This window comes from Eumetopias jubatus, unplaced genomic scaffold, assembly GCF_037043125.1.
Source record: "Eumetopias jubatus isolate StellerSeaLion01/CBP00866 unplaced genomic scaffold, mEumJub1_p1.0 scaffold_3, whole genome shotgun sequence".
Lineage (NCBI taxonomy): Eukaryota > Metazoa > Chordata > Mammalia > Carnivora > Otariidae > Eumetopias > Eumetopias jubatus.
The window spans coordinates 191,781,771-191,804,690 of record NW_028274809.1 but is presented as its reverse complement, the minus strand read 5'-3'; the positions used below and the strand labels follow the sequence as shown (position 1 = coordinate 191,804,690).

At 48.1% G+C, this 22,920-nt stretch overlaps 1 protein-coding gene across 1 annotated transcript in view; it reads left to right on the top strand.

The window, feature by feature from the left end:
* The window catches only part of LOC148164785 (uncharacterized), a 91,490-nt gene that overhangs the window by 63,572 nt on the left and 4,998 nt on the right, over window positions 1–22,920 (top strand). Inside the window, exons 3-10 of the mRNA XM_088021983.1 lie at window positions 17,991–18,080; window positions 18,168–18,212; window positions 19,212–19,256; window positions 19,364–19,426; window positions 19,924–19,977; window positions 20,130–20,156; window positions 22,061–22,144; window positions 22,228–22,290. Of these exons, the coding sequence (XP_087878109.1) occupies window positions 17,991–18,080; window positions 18,168–18,212; window positions 19,212–19,256; window positions 19,364–19,426; window positions 19,924–19,977; window positions 20,130–20,156; window positions 22,061–22,144; window positions 22,228–22,290 (471 nt within the window). The remainder of the gene's footprint in view (window positions 1–17,990; window positions 18,081–18,167; window positions 18,213–19,211; window positions 19,257–19,363; window positions 19,427–19,923; window positions 19,978–20,129; window positions 20,157–22,060; window positions 22,145–22,227; window positions 22,291–22,920) is intronic.

Sequence of the window (22,920 nt, the reverse complement as noted above, 5' to 3'; positions counted from 1 at the left end):
GCCACAGGCAGACCTCCCAGTTCCTGTTCCAGACATTAGTCCATTAGGTTAAACAGATAACCACAGGGAGCCCTCTTGTCTGTGACACAGAGCAGGTCACAGGTCATGTGCCCACGTCTGAGCCCCACTCCCCACTGGAGGCAGGTTAGGGGAAGCCCGGTTGGAGTAATCCGCCTTCGCTCACGTTCGGGGATCTTCATTCCATACAGCATTCAGAATAAAACCTTGAGGGGAGGGTTTCTCGGGCCAGTGTCAGGAGATGCATGAGCACCTATGTAGCGGGGATCGTGGTGCCCCGACCCCTTCCTTCAGGAAGTCCTGGCACATTCTCTGTCCTGTAAGAAATCCATTGCTCTGGTCAAGAGGGAGTCACTCTGTTACTTATGTATTGGGCATACCTCCTCGATTTCCCAGGAGGCGAATATGGCCACATTTCTTATGCATTCTGGACACGGTCAGAGACGAGGGTCATCAGCTTGTTCCTCAGCCTCGTCTACAGCTGGAAACAGGCATCCTCTCTTTCCACAGGCTGCTCAGAGTTGCTGTGTGACAGTGAATCCGTCCACGTGCACTTCTCAGCCGTTACTGTGCCAGGCACTTTGAGAGATAATAAACAAGTATTTTTAGGGTCTTTCTCTCAAGGGCACAAGACATAAGAAAAAAAGTGCAAAGAATGCTGTAAAGCTAATCCTATCTAAAGACAAGAGAAGAGGCAAAACTTTCCCTTTCTAATTATGTATGCCATTTTACATTGGCAATTTTCCATCAGCTGCTCTTGGCAGAGACCTCAGAGAGCACGCTGGATGGGAGTGTGGGCATCAGCCCGCACATCTTACGGCGCTCAGAAATGCCTTAGGATCTGACATTCCTTTAATGATAAAGGAACTCACTTTCTTCTATGACCATCAATATAGAGCATGCTCATATTCCTCTTTCAATATTAAGTGAAACTCTTTTTTGAGACAGGGACTACATTGAATGGGTATTTTTTGAGAATTCAGTAGTCTTCAATTTATTCATGTATTTCATTGATCTTTTAATTTAGTCATGGCTAATAATAGAAATATTTTTAGCCATGATTTCATTATGAAACAAAAAATACTAGAGTGCTTTGTATGTTATACTTTATATAACGACTAATTACTCTCTTTTCACTCTTAGTATAGAATTACATATACATATTATATGTTATCTTATTATTTTTTTATCGGGGTATTGAAAATCTCTTTCCCATAGATTAAATTATATTAACCATTGTTCTAAATATTAAAGGTGTCATATTTATCCTAGAGAGTTAATGTTTTCCTCAAGTAAATGAAAGTAAATATTCTTTGTGTAAATTCTTTGAAACTTTGGGTAAATTAACCGATCTGGACTAATAATAATGAGTCGTTACTTACTAAACCGTGAGAGGCACTGCACTGCATTTGAATTAGTGAGAATTTCAAACTCTGGTATATTTAAAAGTAAATTCCATTTTTTTCTACTAGTAAGATTTGCAATATATACAGTCAAAATGCAGAAGAAAGTGCTACTTACCACAAAATATTAGGAGGTTTAGTTAATTTGTTTAGCGTATTTGAAATAACTTCTGCTATTTTTGATACTGATTGGATATCTTTTTTTTTTAAAGATTTTATTTATTTATTTGACAGAGAGAGACACAACGAGAGAGGGAACACAAGCAGGGGGAGTGGGAGAGGGAGAAGCAGGCTTCCCAGGGAACAGGGAGCCTGATGTGGGGCTCGATCCCAGGACCCTGGGATCATGACCTGAGCCGAAGGCAGACGCTTAATGACTGAGCCACCCAGGCGCCCCTGATTGGATATCTTTATGTGTTTTTGAGCATTTCCGAAAGGCAATAGTGTGTAGTTTGGCCTTTCCCCAAACAATGATCCTAGGAACATCTTGAGATGTTAATAGATGTTTCCTTTGGGATGGAATAAGGAAGAATGTTCCAAGGACAAATGAGTTTGGGGAACACTGAGTTATGGTTTAGCGGTTGTTTGTTGTTTCCATGCTGGGGCATCTCAGAATCTTTAATAAGCGTCTGAGCGTTCAAGGCTTGGCATAGCATGTACCGTTCTCCAGATGCATTTGGTCATAGACCCTTTCATCTCTCAGGTTAGGGAGGGTCTTTAGGGAAGAATGTCTTTGTTGGATTAAAGCCTTGATTCTCGTGGGAGCTCCGCCATCTACCAGCTGAGGGTGTCTCGTCAAGTCACGTCAACCAAGTTACCCTAAGAAAGAGGAAGGTGGCCTTTGATCTGCAGTTTCCCAGAGCTGCTGAAAGGGTCAAGTGGAAGGCATTGTGCCTAAAAGCACCTGGGGAGTTGAAAATGTCATGTATGGGTACGTGTCAGCTTAGCGATAGCGGAATTTTAAAGTTGTGTGAATATGGGCACAGGATTTGCTGGCTGGTCCAGCTGTGGGTGGGTTCCTGGACATGGAGACAGAGGCGGAGCCGCCTGGGCGGGCCGTCCCAGTTCCCACGTGAAGTCTGCAAGACCAGAGACACGGCCTGGTTATACCTGTGGCAGAAGCTCTCCCAGGACCTCAATTAAAGAAATGTTAGGATGTTTTCACAACCACAGAACCATTGTTAGGAAGCATGTTTATAGCTTTTGGATGCTTTTGGTGCAGGAAAAATGAGATGCACTCACTTGGGAGGTCTGTCTGGAAACACCATACAATTTCTAGTCAGTGCTGTGATTTTATCATGCATTTTCAGAATCCTTATCCCTTAAAATATAAGGGGAACCAGCTCTCCCTTTATGCACTCCAAATCCCCCTGCGGGGTTTTCTGAGCTGCTTTTCCTGACATGCGTGTAATTACAGGCGTTGCCTGAGCGCCTCCCCTCCCCCAGCCAGCTGTCCCCGTTCTAGAGATTTTAAAAGGGGAACCTCTGAGAAATGTCCTTTATTTTTGCCATGGGAGGGATCAAGCACTCCAAGTGCCTAATCACTTTGGGAACAATTGGTGTTCGTTGGAGGGTCCAATGGCATGGCATGTTCCCTCTCTGCCCGTTGGCGGATACTGTAGGCTAATACACCCTCTTTTCCTTTTCCATGTTTTTTCTGGTGTCTTATAATGCCAAGATTTTTTCCAGATGTCTCCTATTTCCTATTTCCACATATTACACATGACTCATCATCTGGCAGAGTCCTCATGAGAATCAACATGGGTTCCCACATTCACCTACTTTTGTCTTTTTTATAGTTCTTTGAAAACAAAGAATGTTTAAAAATGTGCTTGAACCCAAGGGTTATAATGGTAACAACATGCCATAGGGAAGTCACTACGAACACACCCAGGTTCAGTGAGTTTATCTCATTCTGCACACAAGCCCCACGTGGATGTCTCACGTCGGCTTTGGACACCACAGCAATACCCACTGTCCCCTAGCACAGCAGGGACCGTGGGCTGTGCTGCCCCACTTCTGTCCCTCTGCCTATTTCTCTCCACTCCATAAAATCGGCCCCTTATCATGTGCTTCTGAGCCATGTTACACTCGTGATACAGTACAATCATAAAAAAACTTGACATTTTTTGATTTGCAGCTGTATTTGGAACACACCTCATCCAGTGCAGCTTTAAAAACAGTGATCTGATCTTGCTTCCATGTTTAGAAGGAGTAGCAGAAAATTAAATTTCCTGAATGGAATATTGTGTCCTGTGACTTTTAAAGTCCAGAATACCTCATGTGAGTGGACGATGTCATCATGGTGCTGGGCCCCGATGGCCTTCGTCTTGACTATGCATGGGCAGAAACAGTTTTTTGGTAAATAGGATCCTGAGAAAACATTGCTTGTCAGGAATGTAGCTTTTAGACACAGCAACATGTGACTGTGTGTTTTAAATCAGGATCAAAGACAACGTAAACCAAACCCTGACAAATGAAAATGGTGCATTTGGGTTTTCCTCCTGTTTGTTGGTAGAGTATCACAAACACTGAAAATATGTTTCCAGACCGCACAAAATGAGGCGAAGGAATTATGTCGCGTGGGCGTGGAGAGCTGCACCCACAAAGATGATATTAGCAGAACCTGTATCCTTGTGAAGTGGCTCTCAGCACAATGCACCATCAAACAAAGGAAGAATTAGTCAGCGGTAACGAGCAAACCAGATACCGGTGGGAAGTGGTGCCCCTCTGTCTTCTTTCCCCTTTGGCAAGTCCATTAGAAACGTTAAAGATGCAGTTGAACACGGTCTGGTCTCCACGGTGGCTGAGCCTACCGCTTGACCCCACGGTTTTATAAAAGTACGATGCTTATCTGGCCCGAAGATTTTAAATTCCTCCCCCATTTATTCATAGGGGAATGTAAGGAACTAACAATGAATGGTTCTTCGCTGGTTGCTACTCTGCCACCATGACATCATTCCTGGCTTCAAGTCCTTCGGTAGGGGTTCTCCTTCCTTAGCATGAGGGGTGCTGACCCGCATGCTTACAGACCAGCAGACGGAGCGCTGAAAGGTGCTTCTGGTAATGAAGGGTAGACACGAATCTCTTACGTGTCTTATGTGATCGTGAAGTTCTATCCAAACGGTATTTGATGGATGTCCCATCGAAGCACGAGAGGGCCATCTGTGACTTCACTGATTCTAGGTAGGAAATCCACGCTGTAAGTTGATGTGAATTTTGAGAATTTTAGGATCTGGCTAACGGTTTGATTTTGAAATGGCTTTCCCTAGAAAGACTGGTGAAGGAATGAAGTTTATCTGTAGTAGATCCAGTGAATTTTTGGAGCCGGAAAAACAATGTCAACCATCCCATGCCACCCCACCCGCCCTTCGCTCTGGGGGTCTTACTGAGCTTCTGCTTTGTGTGGCAGCGTGCCAAGGGCCGCAGGCAGTGGTTAGCAGGACCGGCCTGACACCCACCCTCGTGGCTCTCACGGTTTTGGCACCAGTAAACCCGAGACTGGACATTTGGCCATCAGCCAGAGGGAGACAGTGTTGTGCGAGTGAGCCCCGTAGGGACCAGAGTTGAGCTGGAGTCTTGGGCCAGGGAAAGGTAAGCCGAACTGTCCACGGGCAGGCACCTAAAATTCAGGCAGCATGCCCAGGGCACGTGAGTTTGAGACCCCCTGGTCTTGTTTCCCCGTTTTTCATCACGTTTGCCCCGATCTGGGGTGGAAAACTGGACACTTTGGGAAACTTCCACGGATGACAGAACCCCCTGCACCCCTCCCCCTCACAGTCTCACCTCCACATGTGAGACCCCAAAGCATTGAGGGGCATGTTTTTAGGAAAGTGGAGTTGTTTGTCAAAAAGCAGAGCGTGCGTCTTTCCTGTAAGCCCTTGGGCTGGGACTCCTGCCCCCGGGCTGGTCAGTGCTTCACGGACCAGGGTGGAAGCTTCCACGGCAGCCTTGTTCCCGGCCTGCTTCCTGGCCCAGGAGGCCAGGGGATGCTGTACCCGCTCCTGGTCGGTGCGGGAATCCTCACACTCCGGCTGGTGCGGCTGCAGAGCGTCTGTAAGGAGCCGCAGCGCCGGAGGTCTGGCGTCTCAGAGCGAGCAGAGCCCCGCAGTGAAGAGCGGTACGTCCTCTCCTTCTGGACCACACAGGCCGGGCCCTGGGAGCCCAGCAGGACGGCTGTGGCCCCACAGTCCCGGGAGGGCCCGGCGGGGGCGTCCCGGCTTCCCGGGCTCTGCCTCCCCTCTGGGCGTGGGACACACAGTGCTTTGCAAGAGCCGGGGACCCGGCAGCTCGTCGAAGGCCTGGTCGGCCAGGGCAGAAGTCGTCTGTGGCCGGGGGAAAGACGCCCAGCGAAGGCCGAGAATAACGTTCCAAGTATGACTCGCAGTCGTGCAGCGGCGCAGTGTTGGGTTTTTTCCCTGCGGACACGAGATGGCCGACCTGGGCCGAGCCACCCGGTCCCTCGGGCCCCTGTGGGTCTGGGGCGTGAGGGCAGGAGCCGCGCCCGGGGCACTGCGAACGCGTGACAGTGTTGGGGGCAGAGTCCAGAGCCTACGCCGCGCAGGCAGCAGGCACGTCTTTTTCTTTCCTTTTTGGAGATGTGGCTCTTCGCCTCCCTCCCACCTCCAGCTTCTCTTCCCTTCCCGTTGCTTACTAGCTTCCGTTCTGCTCCCTGCACAGACGCGCCTCGTTGGCTTCCCCAGCCTCACGGCTCGGTTCCCCGGGGCTTGTGCGCCGCTCTCCAGCCGCTCTCCAGCCATCAGTGTTCGTGCGCTCGCACGCGCATGCGTCTAATGCAGAGGCGCCCCCCCCACGCACACGCACACGCACACGCACACGCCTGCGCGTACACGCCCAGCGGAAGATGGGGACGTCTGGCGCCGGGGTCTCGCCGGCGTTCTTGGGGTTGAGTGCGCCTTTCTCAGTCACAGACTCACTCGGCTTCAGAGCTGAAACCTCCGAGGGCAAGGGTGGGGCGCTGGGCGTCAAGCACTTCCGGGTCGAAGTGCCGGAAGGCCTTCCCGGTAAAGGCCGGAAGGCACCCCAGCGCCGGGCCGGCGCTGGCCCTTCCAGCGTGAGGCGCCCTGTAGTGCGCAGGTGCCGAGGCGTGCGGTGCGCGTCAGAGGGCGGTCGGCGGCGCGGGGTAGTGCTTGCCCCGCCGGCGTCTGCGCGGCCGGGGGCTGGCTGGCGGGGGTGCGCCGGGGCCGCCGCCCTCTGCCTCGCTCAGTGGGGGACGGGAGCGCCCGCGCGTCCTCTTAAGTGCGTGGCCCCGGCGCCGCCCCTCCGTGGCCCGTCGCGGCTCAGAAGCTCCGGGGGGCTGTAGGCAGTCGCTGCAGCAGCACGGCGTTTGCCGCGTACTCAGCAGTCACGCCGTCCCGCTGCTTGTGCGGCTCGGTCAGGACGGGGTCTGTTCCCTACCTCGGCTTCCGGCGGGCGGGCGCCAGGAGGCCCAGGTGGACTGAGTCTGGGCGGGGGCGGGTGGGCTCCTCGCCGGGACTGGCTGTGTTACTCTGACACTGGACGCAGAGGGGCGGCCACAGTGTTTTTACGCGCGCTACCGAACGGCTGTCGGAGGGTGACCCTTCCCCTGCTCCTTCGCCCCGGGCGAGGCGTCGGCTTCGGAGCCCACTTGTTCTTTCAGAGACGCGGGGTGGGTTCCCACTGGCTTGGAATTCCCGTGGGAGCTTGGAAATCTTGAAAATAAGCTCTTCCATATCTGGGGCGGGGCACGAGGAAGGCCACTTCGGGGGAAATTGAGTTGGTCGTTGTGTGGGACGCCCCAGCGGGGAGCGGAGGGCCGCGAGGGGAGGGGAGGCCCCGCCGTCCTCGGCCCGCACGCCCGCTCCCTGCACATCTGCGCTTCCGGCCGTCTGTCCTCTCACTCGTTCTTCTGGAAGGATTTAAATATGCAATACAAGGTAAAATGTCACATACTCGACTCTACAATCTGTAACCTGTTTTTTATGAGAACATTAATTTCTCCAGTTTACAAACTAATGCAATGTAGGCAAATTTCTGCATCTTCTCTCCTAGCCGAAGGACATAGTATTTTAGTCTATTGGCATTAAGTAATAAAAAAAAGCAAAAAACTGTCTTACAAGTTCAACATTTGAAACCTTTACAAAATACATATAGTACAAATGGCATTAATTAAGACCCTACCAACTTAAATTTTTAAAATAATTTGGCCAGACCTTGGGTTAAAATATATCTCCACATTATCTTTTGGAAACAGGCTCGCCAGTTCCATGAACAACATTGTGGTGAAGGGAACCCACCCTGTAAGGGAAGGCTGTTTTTAAGTATTTAAGAAGTAGTTATTGATTGTGTTCATTTATGCACCATGCTTTTGTGTTGATTGAGCAATTGTGCACTTTACTTAGCTATTCAGGTGTAAAATCAAAATCTTGGTCCACGAAACTCCTTCAGTACCTTGCTTAATTCCTTTCCTTGAGTGACCGTAGATGTCTTCGGAGAATTAATGGTGTTTACCGAAAATAGGTTAAAATTCAGTTATTTACATTGATGGTGTTTGACTACAACGTTTTCAAATTACTGATATTAAGTGAATTGTGGGTTTTGTAAAACCTCACGTTCTTCCAGTATTGCACTGTATTATACAGGCAAAATTGATTTGTCATGTTTCAGCTCTTTGGAACTGTTCTTATCTTTTGGGTTCTGAGCATGATTAACGATGTCTTGAAATTATTGCCGCACGCTGAGGGAGAATGTTGTTAGCAATGCGGTGTAGCCAAGTCCCTTTGTTGGAGGGAGAGCAAACAAAACCCGTTTGTCAGCGGACACCTGTGGGCTACAAAACAGAGAGGGCCCCGAGGCCGTGGACATGGACGAGTTGGTGACCATGTGGCCCCACAGACTCAGGCTCATGTGAGAGAATAAACGATATTCCCAGCTGGGAAGGAGTAATATCAGATGTATTCATTAAGAAAAAAAGACCTTGTGCATCAGATAAATGAGCAATTTCTTTAAAAGAGAAAATGTGTCCTATCTTTTTTTTTTTTTAAAGACTTTATTTATTTATTTGGCCGAGAGAGATGACAGCGAGAGAGGGAACACAAGCAGGGGGAGTGGGAGAGGGAGAAGCGGGCTTCCCGCGGAGCAGGGAGCCCGACGCGGGGCTCGATCCCAGGACCCCGGGACCATGGCCTGAGCCGAAGGCAGACGCTTAATGACGGAGCCACCCAGGCGCCCCCGTCCTATCTTTTCAATACCCAGGGAATCCTTATTTCCATTGTCAAATTTAGCCTCAAAAACAAGAATGAGATAATTCATGGGTTATGACCGCTGGGAAGGGAAAAAGGTGACCCCTGCATTTTCTTTCTCTTTTAAGATATTCTGTGGCTTCATAGGAAATGCGGTTGACTTGATGGACTGAGAAATCTTGATCGTAAATGCAAACTATCTGTATGTAAATAAATACACATGGTCCCATGATCACGTGCTCAGTGTCTGATGCAGCGCAAAGTAGGGGAATACTCAATCAGATTTGATCCTTCATGAAATCTGGTGCCAGGCAGGTAGAGTGATCCCATCTTCCAGACGGCAAACCAGATTTTCAGAGAGTCCTAATGGCTGGTGCTGGAGCTACACACACAGTCTCTTGGTTCCTAGGCAAAGGTTCTCCCCACCACGCAGCATTATCTGTGCCCTCACCGAGGCAAGAAGGTAGGAAGTAAGATCCATTTGCTAACCCAGAGCAAGGATGCCTATTTGCAGTCAAGTTTGAAGATAGAATCTCCAACTCTATGTCCTCTTGGTGGGCTTGTAGTATTTCCTTGGAATCTTTAACACTTTGTGTTTCCGGATTTACTCCTGAAAATATTTAGTGAGCCACTACTCTGTGCTCTGTGCTAGGCGCTGGGGAGCAGGGAATGCCTCCTGGCAGGACACTTAATTTTGAATGATAGTAACATTTAGCCCACATTTTTTTTTTTTAAGAAAAAAAAGAACAAAAAATTTTCTCTTAATTGCCAATTGGCAGTTTTTCTCAAGGTTAAGCCTAAAGAATAGCTTGTATGCTTTTTGTATTATTATAATTACTATTGTCAGGATATTTTGTTTGCATTTTTCATATTTACTGTTAACACAGACCCCCAAAAAATCCCTGACCTAGATTGTGGCACTTCCTGACATTTATGTGTCCTAATTTTGTTCAGGATGCACGCATTTCCAGGATCTTGTCACACACCCACAGGCGTTTCCAACTTCAGGTGAATAACGTCCTCGGTTATGGTCTACTTAGGTGCTGTGCACTGATTGCTCAAATTCATTTCTCAAATTCGCTCAGTTCAGATTGCTCAAATTGTTCCTCAAATTCACTGACCACGTAGAACACATCTCTTTAAATCTCAAGGTTGTTGGCGATAGTGAAAATGGAGCAAACTGTCTTTTTGAGTAAAAGATGTATTTTTTTCTGTCCAAACTCAGCTGCTAACCTCTTGCTATTTGTTAATGACCCTGTTATTTTGTTGTCCATTATTTTCCTGCATCCTCTCCCCTTCCCCAAATCTTCAAGTTATAACAGAATTTTGATAAACCTCATGGAACTTAAAAAAGGCGCCGGTGCTGGTGAGTGAAAGGGCAGCTCTCCTCAGGCATGATCATCGCTTCCCCCCCCCCCAACCCCAGTACAGTGTGGTAAGCACTCATTCATAAATAGAACCCCTGTGTAGGGTGTCTTTCTAGCTGGTGGCTTTGATGCTCCTGCACTTTGCTCAGCTCTGTGCCTGTTGGACCGGTGCCTCCTCCCCCCGCTGGGCTGATGCTGAGCTGCAGCTGGATTTTGCCCCCTACTCACTGCAGTGTGCTACATGAACAGCCTGCCACAGCCACAGGGATGGTCCGAGCTGCAGTATAGCACCTTTTCTGTACTGTTTTCCTGCTTTAAAACACAGTCTTTAAGTCTATATATGAGAAGCAGGATGTACGGCAACAGGATTAGGTAGAGGTATTCGTGATTCTGACTTTCATGAGAATTCCATGTCATGAAATTAAGTTTTTAGCAAGGGAGATGTTAATCATCTTTTTTGGAGGCCATTAAAAATTGGTTGGATTTTTTTTTCCTCACAGATGACAAAAATCAGGAGAATGGGTAAATTTCCTTATGTATAGGTTTCCTATAAACTTGCAGTAGAAGGGACCAGAGAGAAGCCTTTAAGCAAATTCCCCTGGCAGTTGGGTAGTTAGTAACTTTCCTTAGAGACCTCCCTGATGTCCTATCTGTACTTGTTTCATGAGTGTTTTGTAGGACTTAACATTTTTCTAGGGTGTACTATTTCTGTGCTGTCATTCAGAAAACTGAATTTACTTTTTTTCTGTATTACTGTTAGATTCAGATACTCCCAGTTTATAAAATGAGTGGACAAAGCAGTCTGAGAAATAGCCATAATTCGTATTACGGGTGGAGTCATCGGCATTCACCTGCCACTCAATAGCCTTGATGTTCAAGTTACTAGTTTCATATTTAATTAAAATTCTTTCTTTCCCTGGGTGTTCTGTCTTTTAGACCTTATTAAACTGATTTCTCTGAGCTGTGCCCATGCTAATATCTTCAACGGCACTGAACAGATAATATATTAATACAATGAATGTTTAAGAAAAGAGGCTGAAAGCTTCAGGTTCCACGGGGTTTAATTCGAAAAAAGTGTAGTCCCTTTGCGCCCCCTGGTGGTGGGAAGCCAGAGCCGTGGGGGGCTTTCCTTACAGGAGCCTCTCAAAGTCCGTTCACCCTTTACTTATTGCCCCTTAGTTGAACTGGGTCGGTTAGATGTAATAGTTTTCTTCAAATATCCTGTGTCTGTGAGGCCTCCCCGAGAAAGGATGTTTAGCTGAGATCCTGGGGCTGTGCCCGGGTGCTAGGGGATGGTGTGGGTGGAGCAGGAGTACAAACATTTCAGGTGGGAGCGTCCCTCTCTGAGTCCGGCTGGATGGTGCCCCGGGGGTGGGGACCCTGGCCCAGGAGGCGGTGGACAGTCGGGGTGTAGCGCAGAGCAGGGTGGGTGGGGGTCTGTAGGAAAACCCATCAAGAGATGTGAACCTTCTCATTGAAATTTGATTGTGTTTAAAGGAGCGTGAGGCCAGGAAATACAAATGTTTCTGGAGAACAAACTGCATTTGGTTGTGGTTTGGTGGGAATATGGAAATAAGCTATCGATTAGATTCCCTTTATCAGGAAACGTATACCCGGGATTTGACTGAATACATACATCCACGATACTGGAAAAAAGTTACCACAGTATTTTTCTTATTTCCAATTTGGGAAGCTGACTCCTTCAGGGGAATGACTTAAAATATTTATACTTAGAAATATTTTGAGCAGATTACTGCTTCAGAGGAAGAATTAATGAAAAGTTAGGCTGGTTTTTCAGAAAGAGTGTGAGACACATGATTGAAGCGAACGCTTGCTGCTAAAGACCGCAGTCCTCGGCTCCAACTAGGGAGAAATGTCAGGAACTTTCTGTAAGTCCCGAGGACCTTTGGAAGACTTTCAGGGGGGATTTTCTCTCCCCCCCCCCCAACAAGTTGTCAGCACTCAAGTGTGCCTTTCATTTTAGAAAGTTTTTTTCACTAGATCAGTGAAGTTGAACAGTTTGCTCTCAGATGGCTTTAGGGGAGCAGTCTTCGATTTATATTAAGACGGCACTTAGAGCTCTTTCAAGTTTTTGTGTTGAATGACAGTTCTTTAGGAAGTATTTTGTGAAGAACTCTTTGCAATTCTTTTTTTCTCACAAGTTGACGTACAAAGTGGAGTTTTGTAGATCAGAAAGTATCTAGGGTTCTCTTCTTTGCAAATGCCCAGTGATCAGAAATAAATTTGTGCACCTACCTCGTCTGTACTCGGTCGCTCTGCTAGTTTCGTGTTATGCGTAACTTGAGCCATGAGCTCTACCAGGCAGCCTCATAGCAATGCTGAGATTCCAAGAATTGTGCTAGAATTTACCGTGGGCTCAAGTGTTTCAGCACTGGGATTTATCCAAAGGAAGTCTGTCCCTGAACACGGAGACTTGGAGAAGGTTCTGTGTGTGCTGTATCTGTGGGCTGTCTGAGGCTGACAAGCTATCAGCTGGGCATGCGCGGGCCTTATCTAGGAGACGGATCTTTGTTGCCTGGAGAGTGGTTCTGCCCAGCATCGCTGCGGCAGGATGGCCAGCCTAAAGCTGCAGTCTGGTCTGTGCAGGTGGGCAGAGGGAAAGAAAGGCCTTCCAGCCAGCTCCCACTCCCACGGCTCAGCACGCAGGTTGACCCCATTCTCCATGCAGACTCGACCATCTGCAGCCCCAGAAGTCACAGCAAGCCTGGTGGTGTTAATGTGGCGAGAAGTGGGGTGGGTCTGCTTGACCAGACCAACCCCCACGGGTTAGCAGAGGCAGGATGGGTTCAGAGCGCTCCTAGGAAGAGAGCGGATCTGACAGCACACCAGGTCATGAACTGAAAGGTCATGGGTTGGGGGATTTTTTGTTTTTTTTTTTTTTCTTTCTTTTTAACACCTTTCTGATTCTTCTCTTCCCTTGAATTTGTAAAGGTGGGAATGTCCTCATTTCTAGGAATAAAATCTTAAACGCTTATCTTTTCTCCCCCTCCATATATAATTGTTAAAGCTCTTAACACATATTTGCTGGAGAGCCACAACATAAAGATTCCAAATATTGACTTTCAAGCTGAACATCACCAGGGCTTGAGAGAGAAAATCAGAGTTCGGGGAAGAAAATAAAGATTAGTAGCCATATTTTTTGACCTTGATTATCTTAGTCTTTCCTGCTTTAATATTAAAATATTAAATGCAAGAAACAATAGTAATGATAGAGTGGTTTCATGAAACAATTTTCTTGTTATATTTAATTCATCAAAGAAGCATGGTGTACTTTACATTAACATACATACATTCTTTTAGGAATCCAGGTACATGTCTCATAGTGCAAAGGAGAATCAGTATGCACGTCCCCTTCTTAGGGAAACGTGTTTAGGGCTCCAGCTTTGTACTGCCCCCCCCCCCCCCCCGCCGCCGCCGGGAGTGCCGCCATGATGTCAGGCTTCGCCATGTGGATGGAGCTCCCAGTGGGGCCTCGTCACACAGTTTTTCCAGGACCCCGTGACACTTCCCACCACTTTCCCAACAGTGTCGGCATTCAGGAAACGGTCCTGCAGATGTCTGATGGTTTTTGGGCTCAAAGAATTGCTCTTGTGGAATTTTTGGCTGAGTCCTGTGTCACCCGTTGACTGTGACCCATCATTTGAAATCATTTCCCCATCGCTGAATTCTTGGTGAGGTCTGGCTCCGAAAGCAAATGCTCTCATTCCTTCAGTCATTTGCAGCTTTGCTTGGAAGTTGAAATCTCCAGGCACCAATGACAGAAAAAAAACAGCTGATCCAGTGTCATGTCTTGACCATGGCTTGCTCTCCCCGCAGCTGCTTCGGCCACAGGCGCATGTGTCGCCCAGGCTCCGATGGTGCCCATGAGGCTTTAGAGCGGGGAGGGGGTCCCAGCTGCCTGGTCACCTTACTTGTAACCACGCTCTCAGTTTCCAGGATGCGTACGTACAGCCTTGTTTCATGCTAACGGTCATGTACACTGTTGCTTAATTCATCATCCACACACCACTTTTATCGAACTCAAAGATTGTGCCAAACACTGTGAATGAACAAAACTGTATCCCCGCCGTTAAAATATTTACTTCCAAGAGGTGGAATCCCAGCCACAAAATCTAGTTGACCTCGCTTGTTGGGTCTGTTCTGCTTTGTAATGGATGAACCCAAGCACAAGTAGGTGTAGATGGCTCTACCCACTACAGTCGGGCCTGCCCAGAGGCAGGGAAACATTTCTGGTTGTGCTTCTGTCCATTATTTTAGATGTGAAAAATAAATTTAAAATTTAACTAAAACAATGTGATCCCATGCTGACCGTTGAAACAGGCATAATATGGCCTCTGATAGTAAGACTTGGTGACTGCTTATTCTAGATCTATTTTTCGTTAACTTCAGTGTTTGTTGTTGGTAATTATGTTATCCTTCAGAGTTGGAAGCTTCACATTATTTCAATTTCAGCCATCCTGGGAGCCTCATTTGAGTTTGGATTTCTGACTTAGATAGGAAGGGGTAGTGTTTTAGCCTTTGATTTCCATTATGAACTTGTTTCCATAAGCATTTTAAGAGGAAGGGAAATAATTGATACTATAACACAGTCTTTTGTTCCCATATTTTATGGAGTTTTTAAAAGTATGTCCGTGCTTTAGATAATACATATTTTATGCAAAATTTTTAAGTTACTCCGTCCGTGAAACTCTATTTCATGCCCAATTTAGAATAGCTAATTTTGATGCCAAGATTATTCTCTGTGGCTGTATTCTTTCATCTTTATAATGATGGCATTTTGGTCTTCCTCTTTAAATTCTGAATTCCATCATTTGAGGATGCAGTGGTAATCACTTCACTGTTGTTGGTACATAAACTTCTTTTTAATTAGTATAATACATTGCACTGACATTGAAGAATAAAACTGTTAAATGCAATTGCATCAAAACTTTTGTGTAATGTTTTACCAACTTCTCTTTTCTTTCGTCCACTGAAATGTTCTCCACTGTGATGAACCCTGGTTGTGGGTTCCATTTGTGCCTGGCACGATTATGTGGCCGCCGTGTCCTTTCGGACCTTGCCTTTGACACATCATGGGAACTAGGTGACTCAGGGGCCTGTTTCTCAGGGGCTCAGACTGTGTGCATCCTGCCTTGAGCTCCAGCACGGGGGTGGCCACGTTGTGGTCTCGCTGTCGCAGCTGCGTTGTCTGGCTTACACACGACCAGCACAACCCACTCTGCTTTTCCTGCGATGGCAGTGGAGACCTGTTAACAGCTCAGAGGAGTAATGCGGCCTGCAGGCGGTGTGCACTGCTTGCCAGCTAACTGTAGAGCTGTTTGAACGTTTATCCTGTCTGCTGGCTCTGCTCTGGTGCCCATAATCGCTTTGGACAGGGCACGGGATATCAGATGATTCTTGTGCACTTTTGTCTGAACAAAAGAGTGGGAAAGTTAAAAAAAATATGTGGGAGATAACAAGAACCATGTTGATGGAGGAGTCACTTCCTTTTTAGCTACTTAATTTCAAAACTCTTGGGATATACAGATTGCTTAAGCGTTCCGGTGACATTTGGGAAAGAATGTGTTCCTGTGTGCAAGCAAGGACTGGGAATCAGATTTCTGAGTTCTGTTCCCAGCAGCATGCAGGGGTCACCCGGTGACATGTGACAAGTCAGTTAAGCGTCAGAATCCTAGTGCCCCTATCTGTTGAAATGGACATAAAAGGGGATAAGTTAATGTTGGTGAATTGTTTAACAGTTTGCTGGGAACCAACTTGCTCTAGTGACCTAGAAAAACCATGGACTGTGGTGCAGGCTGACCTCATTTCTATTTTTGGCTTTAGCGCTGACTCAATGAGAAACTTGTAGAAATCAGCTAATCTGGCTCCCGGCCTCCATGCATTCCACGGTTAAAATGAGAATTATAAAGTCTTATCTGCACTGGGTCTCATAGTGATATAGCCAAATACTAATTAAGTACTAAAAATATGCCACCAAATGCACTGGAAACTCTTACATTGATGTGCCTCTCGCATTTCCTTCCGATGTCATGTGAGGCTATTTGGGGAGACACAGTTCAGTGTTCATTTTGTTTTTGTAGCCAGCTGTTTGCAGTTCACATCTCTTCTGTTTCGGGTAAAATTTTCCCACCTCCGAGTAGTAGGGAGGTCGACATGATGACGGAGTGTGGTGTGTCTCTGTGGTCAGCGTTCTCTGCGGTCGTAACACACTCTTACTAGTTCAGGTTAAGAATGAATATATGTGAGTAGCCTCTTCCAGTTGAGCCAGTCTCGGTCTGAGAGTGCTTTTCTTCCCCAGCTGTCCCAGGCCTTAGGGAGAAGGAGCCAGCATTCCGTGTCAGATCCAATGCTGAAGGCTCTGGGCTGTCAGCGTCTGCTCCTCTGGCTCGGTTCTCTGGATGCCGCTGTCCAGAGCGGTGTGCTGGGCTGCAGGCCTTAATTTTCTTTAATCCATTCACTATTTTATTATACCCCCTGGATTCTGCAATAGTCTCCTTCACGCTGATTCACAGGCTGTTCGTGACTCACACCTCCGGTGAATTCTGCAGTCCATGCAAGCACAGCGGTTGGAGTCGCATGTGCAGAACCACATTCTACATTTTTAAAAATGCAACAGGCAGTGAATTTGCCAACAAGTGCCAGGACTGGCTGAGTGGTTCGGAAGGAAGGGCGGCTTCTAGAGTCCTTGCCCTGTCTCCCTCCAGCTGTGCCACGGTGCAGCACTTCTCGGTTACCCGTGGTGACCTGCCTTTCTGGGGGTACATGTGGATGTTCTGGAATGTATAGCTTGTCGGTTTATTTTTACTTTGAGCTGACAAAACAGAAAGTACAGGTCACTACATCATCCAGAGGACCTTCTTCTGCTTTTCAAAGTCAGCTGGCAATGGCTGCCTCATCTGCTCCTTTGTATCATAAGGTTGCATTAAAGTCCACAGAGTGTGTAAAGAAAATAGGTCTTCTTGATTTTGTATCCTGATGATGGGTGATTTTCTGTTGGCAATCTAACAATGGCAGTCTTCCTTAAATATCGCGTAAGCAGGTCATGGGCTTGCCGATGCCTCTGGGAGAAATGCTGTTTCCAGTGTCAGAGGTGGACGCCACTTTCCTCCACGTTCTGTGCTTGTTGTATTTTTGCTTAGTTTCTTGTGCTCACGCAGCCTCGGTCAACCTCGTCACCATCTGCTTGCCACCACCCAGCCTCATTGACTCCTTTTTTCACCTCACATACTTATTTTGCATTCGCCCTTCAAGGGCCAGCTTGGGGCTCAGAACCCCAGCCTTTTGGACTGTCCTTTTTCCTTTTTGAGTGTATTGTGGCCACGTGTGTGTGTGTTCAGGTGTATAGCCACCTGAATAATAGTGTTTTAAAGATAACGTTTCTTATTTCTTTTTGCTCCTCGAGGGCAGAGACTATAATTAAACTTGGATCATACCTTTGCAAAAAAAACACGTTTTAAGGACACTTTTGAACGCCCATTATCAGATTGCGGATTGCACAGAGAAGTCTCTGCATCTTGTGCTGAAGCTCACACCGTGAGCTCTGTCTACACAGCTCCTAGGAATCTGAAGGAAGAACTTGACCGCCAGTCTGCTTACAGAGTCCTAGCGCACTGTGCCTGCTGATAATATGATCCCACTAGTTGAATCCGCGCGCAATCAATTCGGTGAAAAAAACCCCAACTATTCGTTATTTTATTTACCCAACAAATTATTTAGCATTTGGCATATAGTATACAGAAAGCATTGTGCTCGGTGTTGTGTATGAAGATACCTGTCTTCAGAGAGCTTGACATGCAGTAGAGACAGGCCTCCTGAAATAGGAGCTAGTTTGCCGCGTTGGCTTTCACATGCCCGCACACACTTGCGCGGGGCTGGGCGGCACGTGGAAGGGTGAGTACCGGTTCGTTTCCTCCGTTTCTTCTAACATGCCTTCGGCCTGCCCTGCTGCTCCTTCGTAGGGCGAGCGAGGCCTCCCAGGGTTGCAAGGTGTCATCGGGTTTCCCGGGATGCAAGGGCCCGAGGGGCCACAGGGGCCCCCAGGACAGAAGGTAAGCTTGGCTGCGTCACGGCGGGGGCGGGGGCGGGGGTAAGGTGATCTGCATTCTTGTCACGGTGGCATCTCTGTTTGGTTCCAGGGTGACACTGGAGAACCCGGGCTGCCTGGAACGAAAGGCACAAGAGTGAGTACAAGTGTGGTCCAGGGATGCCTCCCAGAGACGGCTCTCTCCCCGCTCCTGCCTCCCAGCAGTCCTGAGGGGCGTCCCCTCTGTCCCTCCTCCCCGCCCGTCCTGTGCCCTGCCTCTCTGCCCGGAGCTGCCACTGCGTGTGGCCTGCTGAGGGCTGACGTGAGTGCTGGCCACGGCTCCACCCGCCCCCCCCATCCTCGTGGCGGCTTCTCTCGCCCGCGCTTCTCCCGTTTGTGCTTCCTCACGGGCTCTCACGGACATGCTTTAATTTGGGGAGATGATAGGTCTACAAGTCATTGAGGAAAAGGGCTTCCTTTATTGTGGAAAGCGGTGACATTTTGAGAGCTCACCTCGCTCTGCCTTCTTCACCCCCTACTTTTGTGTTGTACTTCCATTCCTGGGAAATGCATAGATGAAGACCTTGGAGAGCACGTTTTGAAAGTGGAGAAATGGAAAGACACTGTCAACATTTCCTTCCGCTGTTACCCAGCTGGGGAGAAAGTTGCCGGCACTCCTGAGTCCTTGGGCAGGAGACAGTGGAGAGGGTCCCGGCGCTGTTAGGGAGGGAGAAGATCCAGAGCTCTGCCAGGAATGACTTGGTTTTCTTCCCCCGCAGCGGGATGATTTATCTTACAAACTCTTCTCCTCAACAATCTGAATTTTTAACGTAAATTCTATCTGTTTATACATATGTAACTTAGTTGTATTTATATGCATATGATGTATATAACATATATGTTTCTATATATAATAATATATTTCACCTAGAAATCACCAAGTATGAAATGAGGACAGAGTTATTTTGTGAGGGTGCAGCCTTGATTTTAGAAGTGATTTGGGTCAGCTTTGGATGTAGCCTTGCCGCCTCCGTGGGCTGGGCCCCTGGCAGAATGCCATGTGCTGGGTGTGGGTGCTGCCCCTAGCAGGGTGGGTGAGGTGGGAGGAGATGAGGGCCCCAGCACTTAGTGCGCTCTCTCATTTCTGTCCTTACAGGGACCCCCTGGAGCGTCAGGTTACCCTGGAAACCCAGGACTGCCTGTATGTATACAAAGTGCACGTGCTTCCTCGGGGAGACATTTCAGGGGAGTGACACAGCACCATCGGGTGATCCTGTTTTGGCTACTTTTTCACTTTATTGATTGCAGGGTATTCCTGGCCAAGACGGTCCCCCCGGTCCCCCAGGTATCCCCGGATGCAATGGAACAAAGGTAAATTTGGGATGAAGACCCCTCCCTCACGTTCAGGCTACCGGACTTCCCGTCTTGAGAGGTCGGACGGTGCTGTCCGGTGAACACGGTTTTACTTGCCCCAGTTGGAAAGTTACTTGCCTCAAAGCACTCTTTGTTTGATGAGGAGATCCAGTTTCCCCATATTTGATGTTCAAGAAACATGTAATTGTGCCTTTCTTTTTTGTGGACCCTTATCCTGCAGTTGCTTTAAACATGGAATTTCTTACTTACCCGTTACTAAAGCAAATAAGAAAATGCTGTTATTAATCCTTGTCCCTATTAATTATATTCTCAAATAGACATCTTCTATCATGAAGTAGCACTGGGCAATAAAGCTGGTGACAGATAATTTTTAGGATATGATTTTAAGCAGCCAATGAAGTATCTCAGAAGGGGGAGGACAGAGTAACTGAGGGGCTGTCTGGAATGATGTCCTGTGTGTCTCGCACCCGACTGAGTCTCTGCTGTCCCCTCAGGGCGAGCCAGGGCCTCTGGGGCCCCCGGGTTTGCCTGGATTCGCTGGAAATCCTGTGAGTATAGTGCTGTTTCCATCAGAATTTCCTTTTTTTTGGTTGTAATTCTTCTCTTTTTGTTCCATTTTCTTTCCTTTTCTTGGACTTCTATCTTAATGCTCATGATGTTTTGAGAGAAACGAAACTGATGCCAACCTTGTCTTTTCCAGGGACCGCCAGGATTACCAGGAATGAAGGTACGTACATACATGTTGCTGGGTTCGTTGCAGGAGTAAAGCAGGTGCCAGACAAACACATTGATTTCAGATCACCTTCGTTGATTGATTGCCTGTTAATGTGTTCGTCTAAACTCTGCTCTGTTACACGAGTATCTAAGTCATAGGCACAAACTTAAATTTTAGTATGTAAACTTGATGGGTGCGATTTCCGAGTAGGAAATAAGCAGAAATAGGAAGCACAGTGTGATGGTGAGTATTGGCAGATGTGAGTCCAGTCCAGATTAATTCTCTGCATAGACAGTCCCAGTGATGCTCATTTTCCGGAGCCATGGGACAGAGGTGCTCAGTTACCATGTTTAATCTATATGGTTTCACTTAAATACAGTCGTCATGTTGCCTGGAATCTGGAGTCACTCTCTATTGTAAACTCTGTGATTCCTGCAGGAAAACCCCAGTTCCTTTAGGTTAGATCCCTGGTGTCCTGCCACTGCCCCCTCCTTATTCTGAGCAAATCCATGGCCTTTCTCAGCTTGACTGTCCCTTTGTGTCAGGATGGGACCCAGCACCCTCTGCCTGTGGTGGGGAAGGGAAACTCTGAGCCCCTCCTGCCGTGGTACCCGAGCGGTGGGGTCCCTCCTCCCAGCCCAGTGGGGGCAGGTCCTCCATCCACACTTGCACCATGAGCCGGCGCAGGGGTGGATCCATGCAGGTGCTTAGCCCTGCCCTGGCCCCTCCGGCATTCTTCCCTGGGCGTGGGGGAGCAGAGAACTCTGCCCACAAGTCCTTCCCAGGCGGGTGGGCCACGGCTCCCGCTGACCTGACTCAGGGTGCGTGCCCCATGCCGCACAGCCGTTCGGAGGGCAGGGGTGTCTCGGTGTTTGGAGCAGTCCTGCTGAGAAACGGCATCCTCATGATCGTCCGGTATTTTAGTCAGGGTTCTGTGGAGAACCAGAACCAGTAGGGGGTGTGTGTGTACTTACGTACATATGTGTGTATGGACATAGATGTATGTCTCCTGATAGATTTATTTTAAGGAATCACATAATTTTTTTTTAAAGATTTTATTTATTTATTTGAGAGAGAGAGAATGAGAGAGAGCACGAGAGGGAAGAGGGTCAGAGGGAGAAGCAGACTCCCCGCTGAACAGGGAGCCCGACGCGGGACTCGATCCCGGGACTCCAGGATCATGACCTGAGCTGAAGGCAGTCGCTTAACCAACTGAGCCACCCAGGCACCCAGGAATCACATAATTGTGGGGGCCGGCAACTCCAAAATCTACAGGATAGGATGACCGGCTGGAGACCCCAGGGTCCCAGTTCAGAGGCTGTGTGGAGGCACAATTCCCTTTTCCTTGAGGGAGGTCAGGTTTTTTCTTTCCTCTTGAGGCCTTCCCCTGATTGGACGAGGCCCACCCACATTATGGAGAATAATCTACTTTACTCAGAGGCTACTGATTTAAATGTTTATCTTATCTCAAAAACACCTTCACGGGGACATCCACACTGGGGCTTAACCAAATATCTGGGTATTGGCCTGGCCAAGTAGACATAAAATTTACCATCACAGCCTGCTTTTATAAAAATGCTCATCCTGGGTCTTTTTGTGAAAGGTAATCTCTGTTGCATGAGAGCGCTCGGAGCCTGTGGCCCTGATATGCATGCTGTCTTCGTGGCGGGGTGTGGGGGTGGTGGATGGCCATGGGCACGTGCCGTAGCTCCTTTCACTGGCTGAGCCGAGTCTGCGGCACATGACGCTGGGCAGCAGTGAGTGGGAGGCGGCCAGTGTGTATATTCCAAGTGTAGACAGAGCCTAAATCCCAGATTCCATACCAGTAATGCACGCCTCTTCTTCAGTGGGTTCTCAGTTTCTTTATAGAAATACCAGTATTTTTGATTTTTTTTTCTCTTTTTTCATTCCCCCAGGGGGATCCAGGTGAAATCATTGGCCATGTGCCTGGGACCCTGTTGAAAGGTGAAAGAGGATTTCCTGGACCCCCAGGAACACCAGTAAGCGTTTGCTAAATAACTATAAGCACACGCAGAGTCTCTCCTACTTCCCGTGTAATTCTTCTGTTTTCAATAACTTACAGGGCTCGCCAGGACTGCCGGGCCTGCAAGGTCCTGTTGGCCCTCCGGGATTTACCGGGCCACCAGTAAGTGTCGGGGGGACCTGTCGGAGCCACTCACTGAAAGAACAGCTGTGTTGAGGCATGAAAGTAAATCCAGTGTGATGATGATTTCACATAGTTGTGCTCTCTCTTCATTTGGTTTGGGAGAATGAGCTGCTTTCTTGGGAGGGTGTTTGGCACTTAGGGGGCACATATTCCAGAGCCCTGGGGAGAAGGCTAGTGGTGACGGTGCATGTCAACATGTCCCACACAGATAACACGTTCGTTACTGGAGGGGATGGGCGGCTGCTGGCGATACTGTGGCCTGAGGACGCTAAGTTCAGAGACGGACATGTAGAAACAGTCATCCCAGAGGGCCTGGCTCTGTGGGGCCGTGGACGCAGGACAGGCAGCAGCGGGAAGCTGTGCTGTATTTGTGATAAGGACTGAGCACCGGGACATAACCCTCCAGAGGCTCCCCTCTCTCACTGGCCTCCTGCACAGCCAGTAATTCCCAGTAGGAGGAGGGCCCGTCTCCTCCCACTTGCACATTCTGAGAGCACAAGAGAGTCAATACTAACGAGACTTACCCATTTGTCAAGGGCCATGTTTACTGGCAGCGAATACTGTTCCCCAGACTGGCATCCTCGTACTAGCCTGCCTGAGACTCCTTGA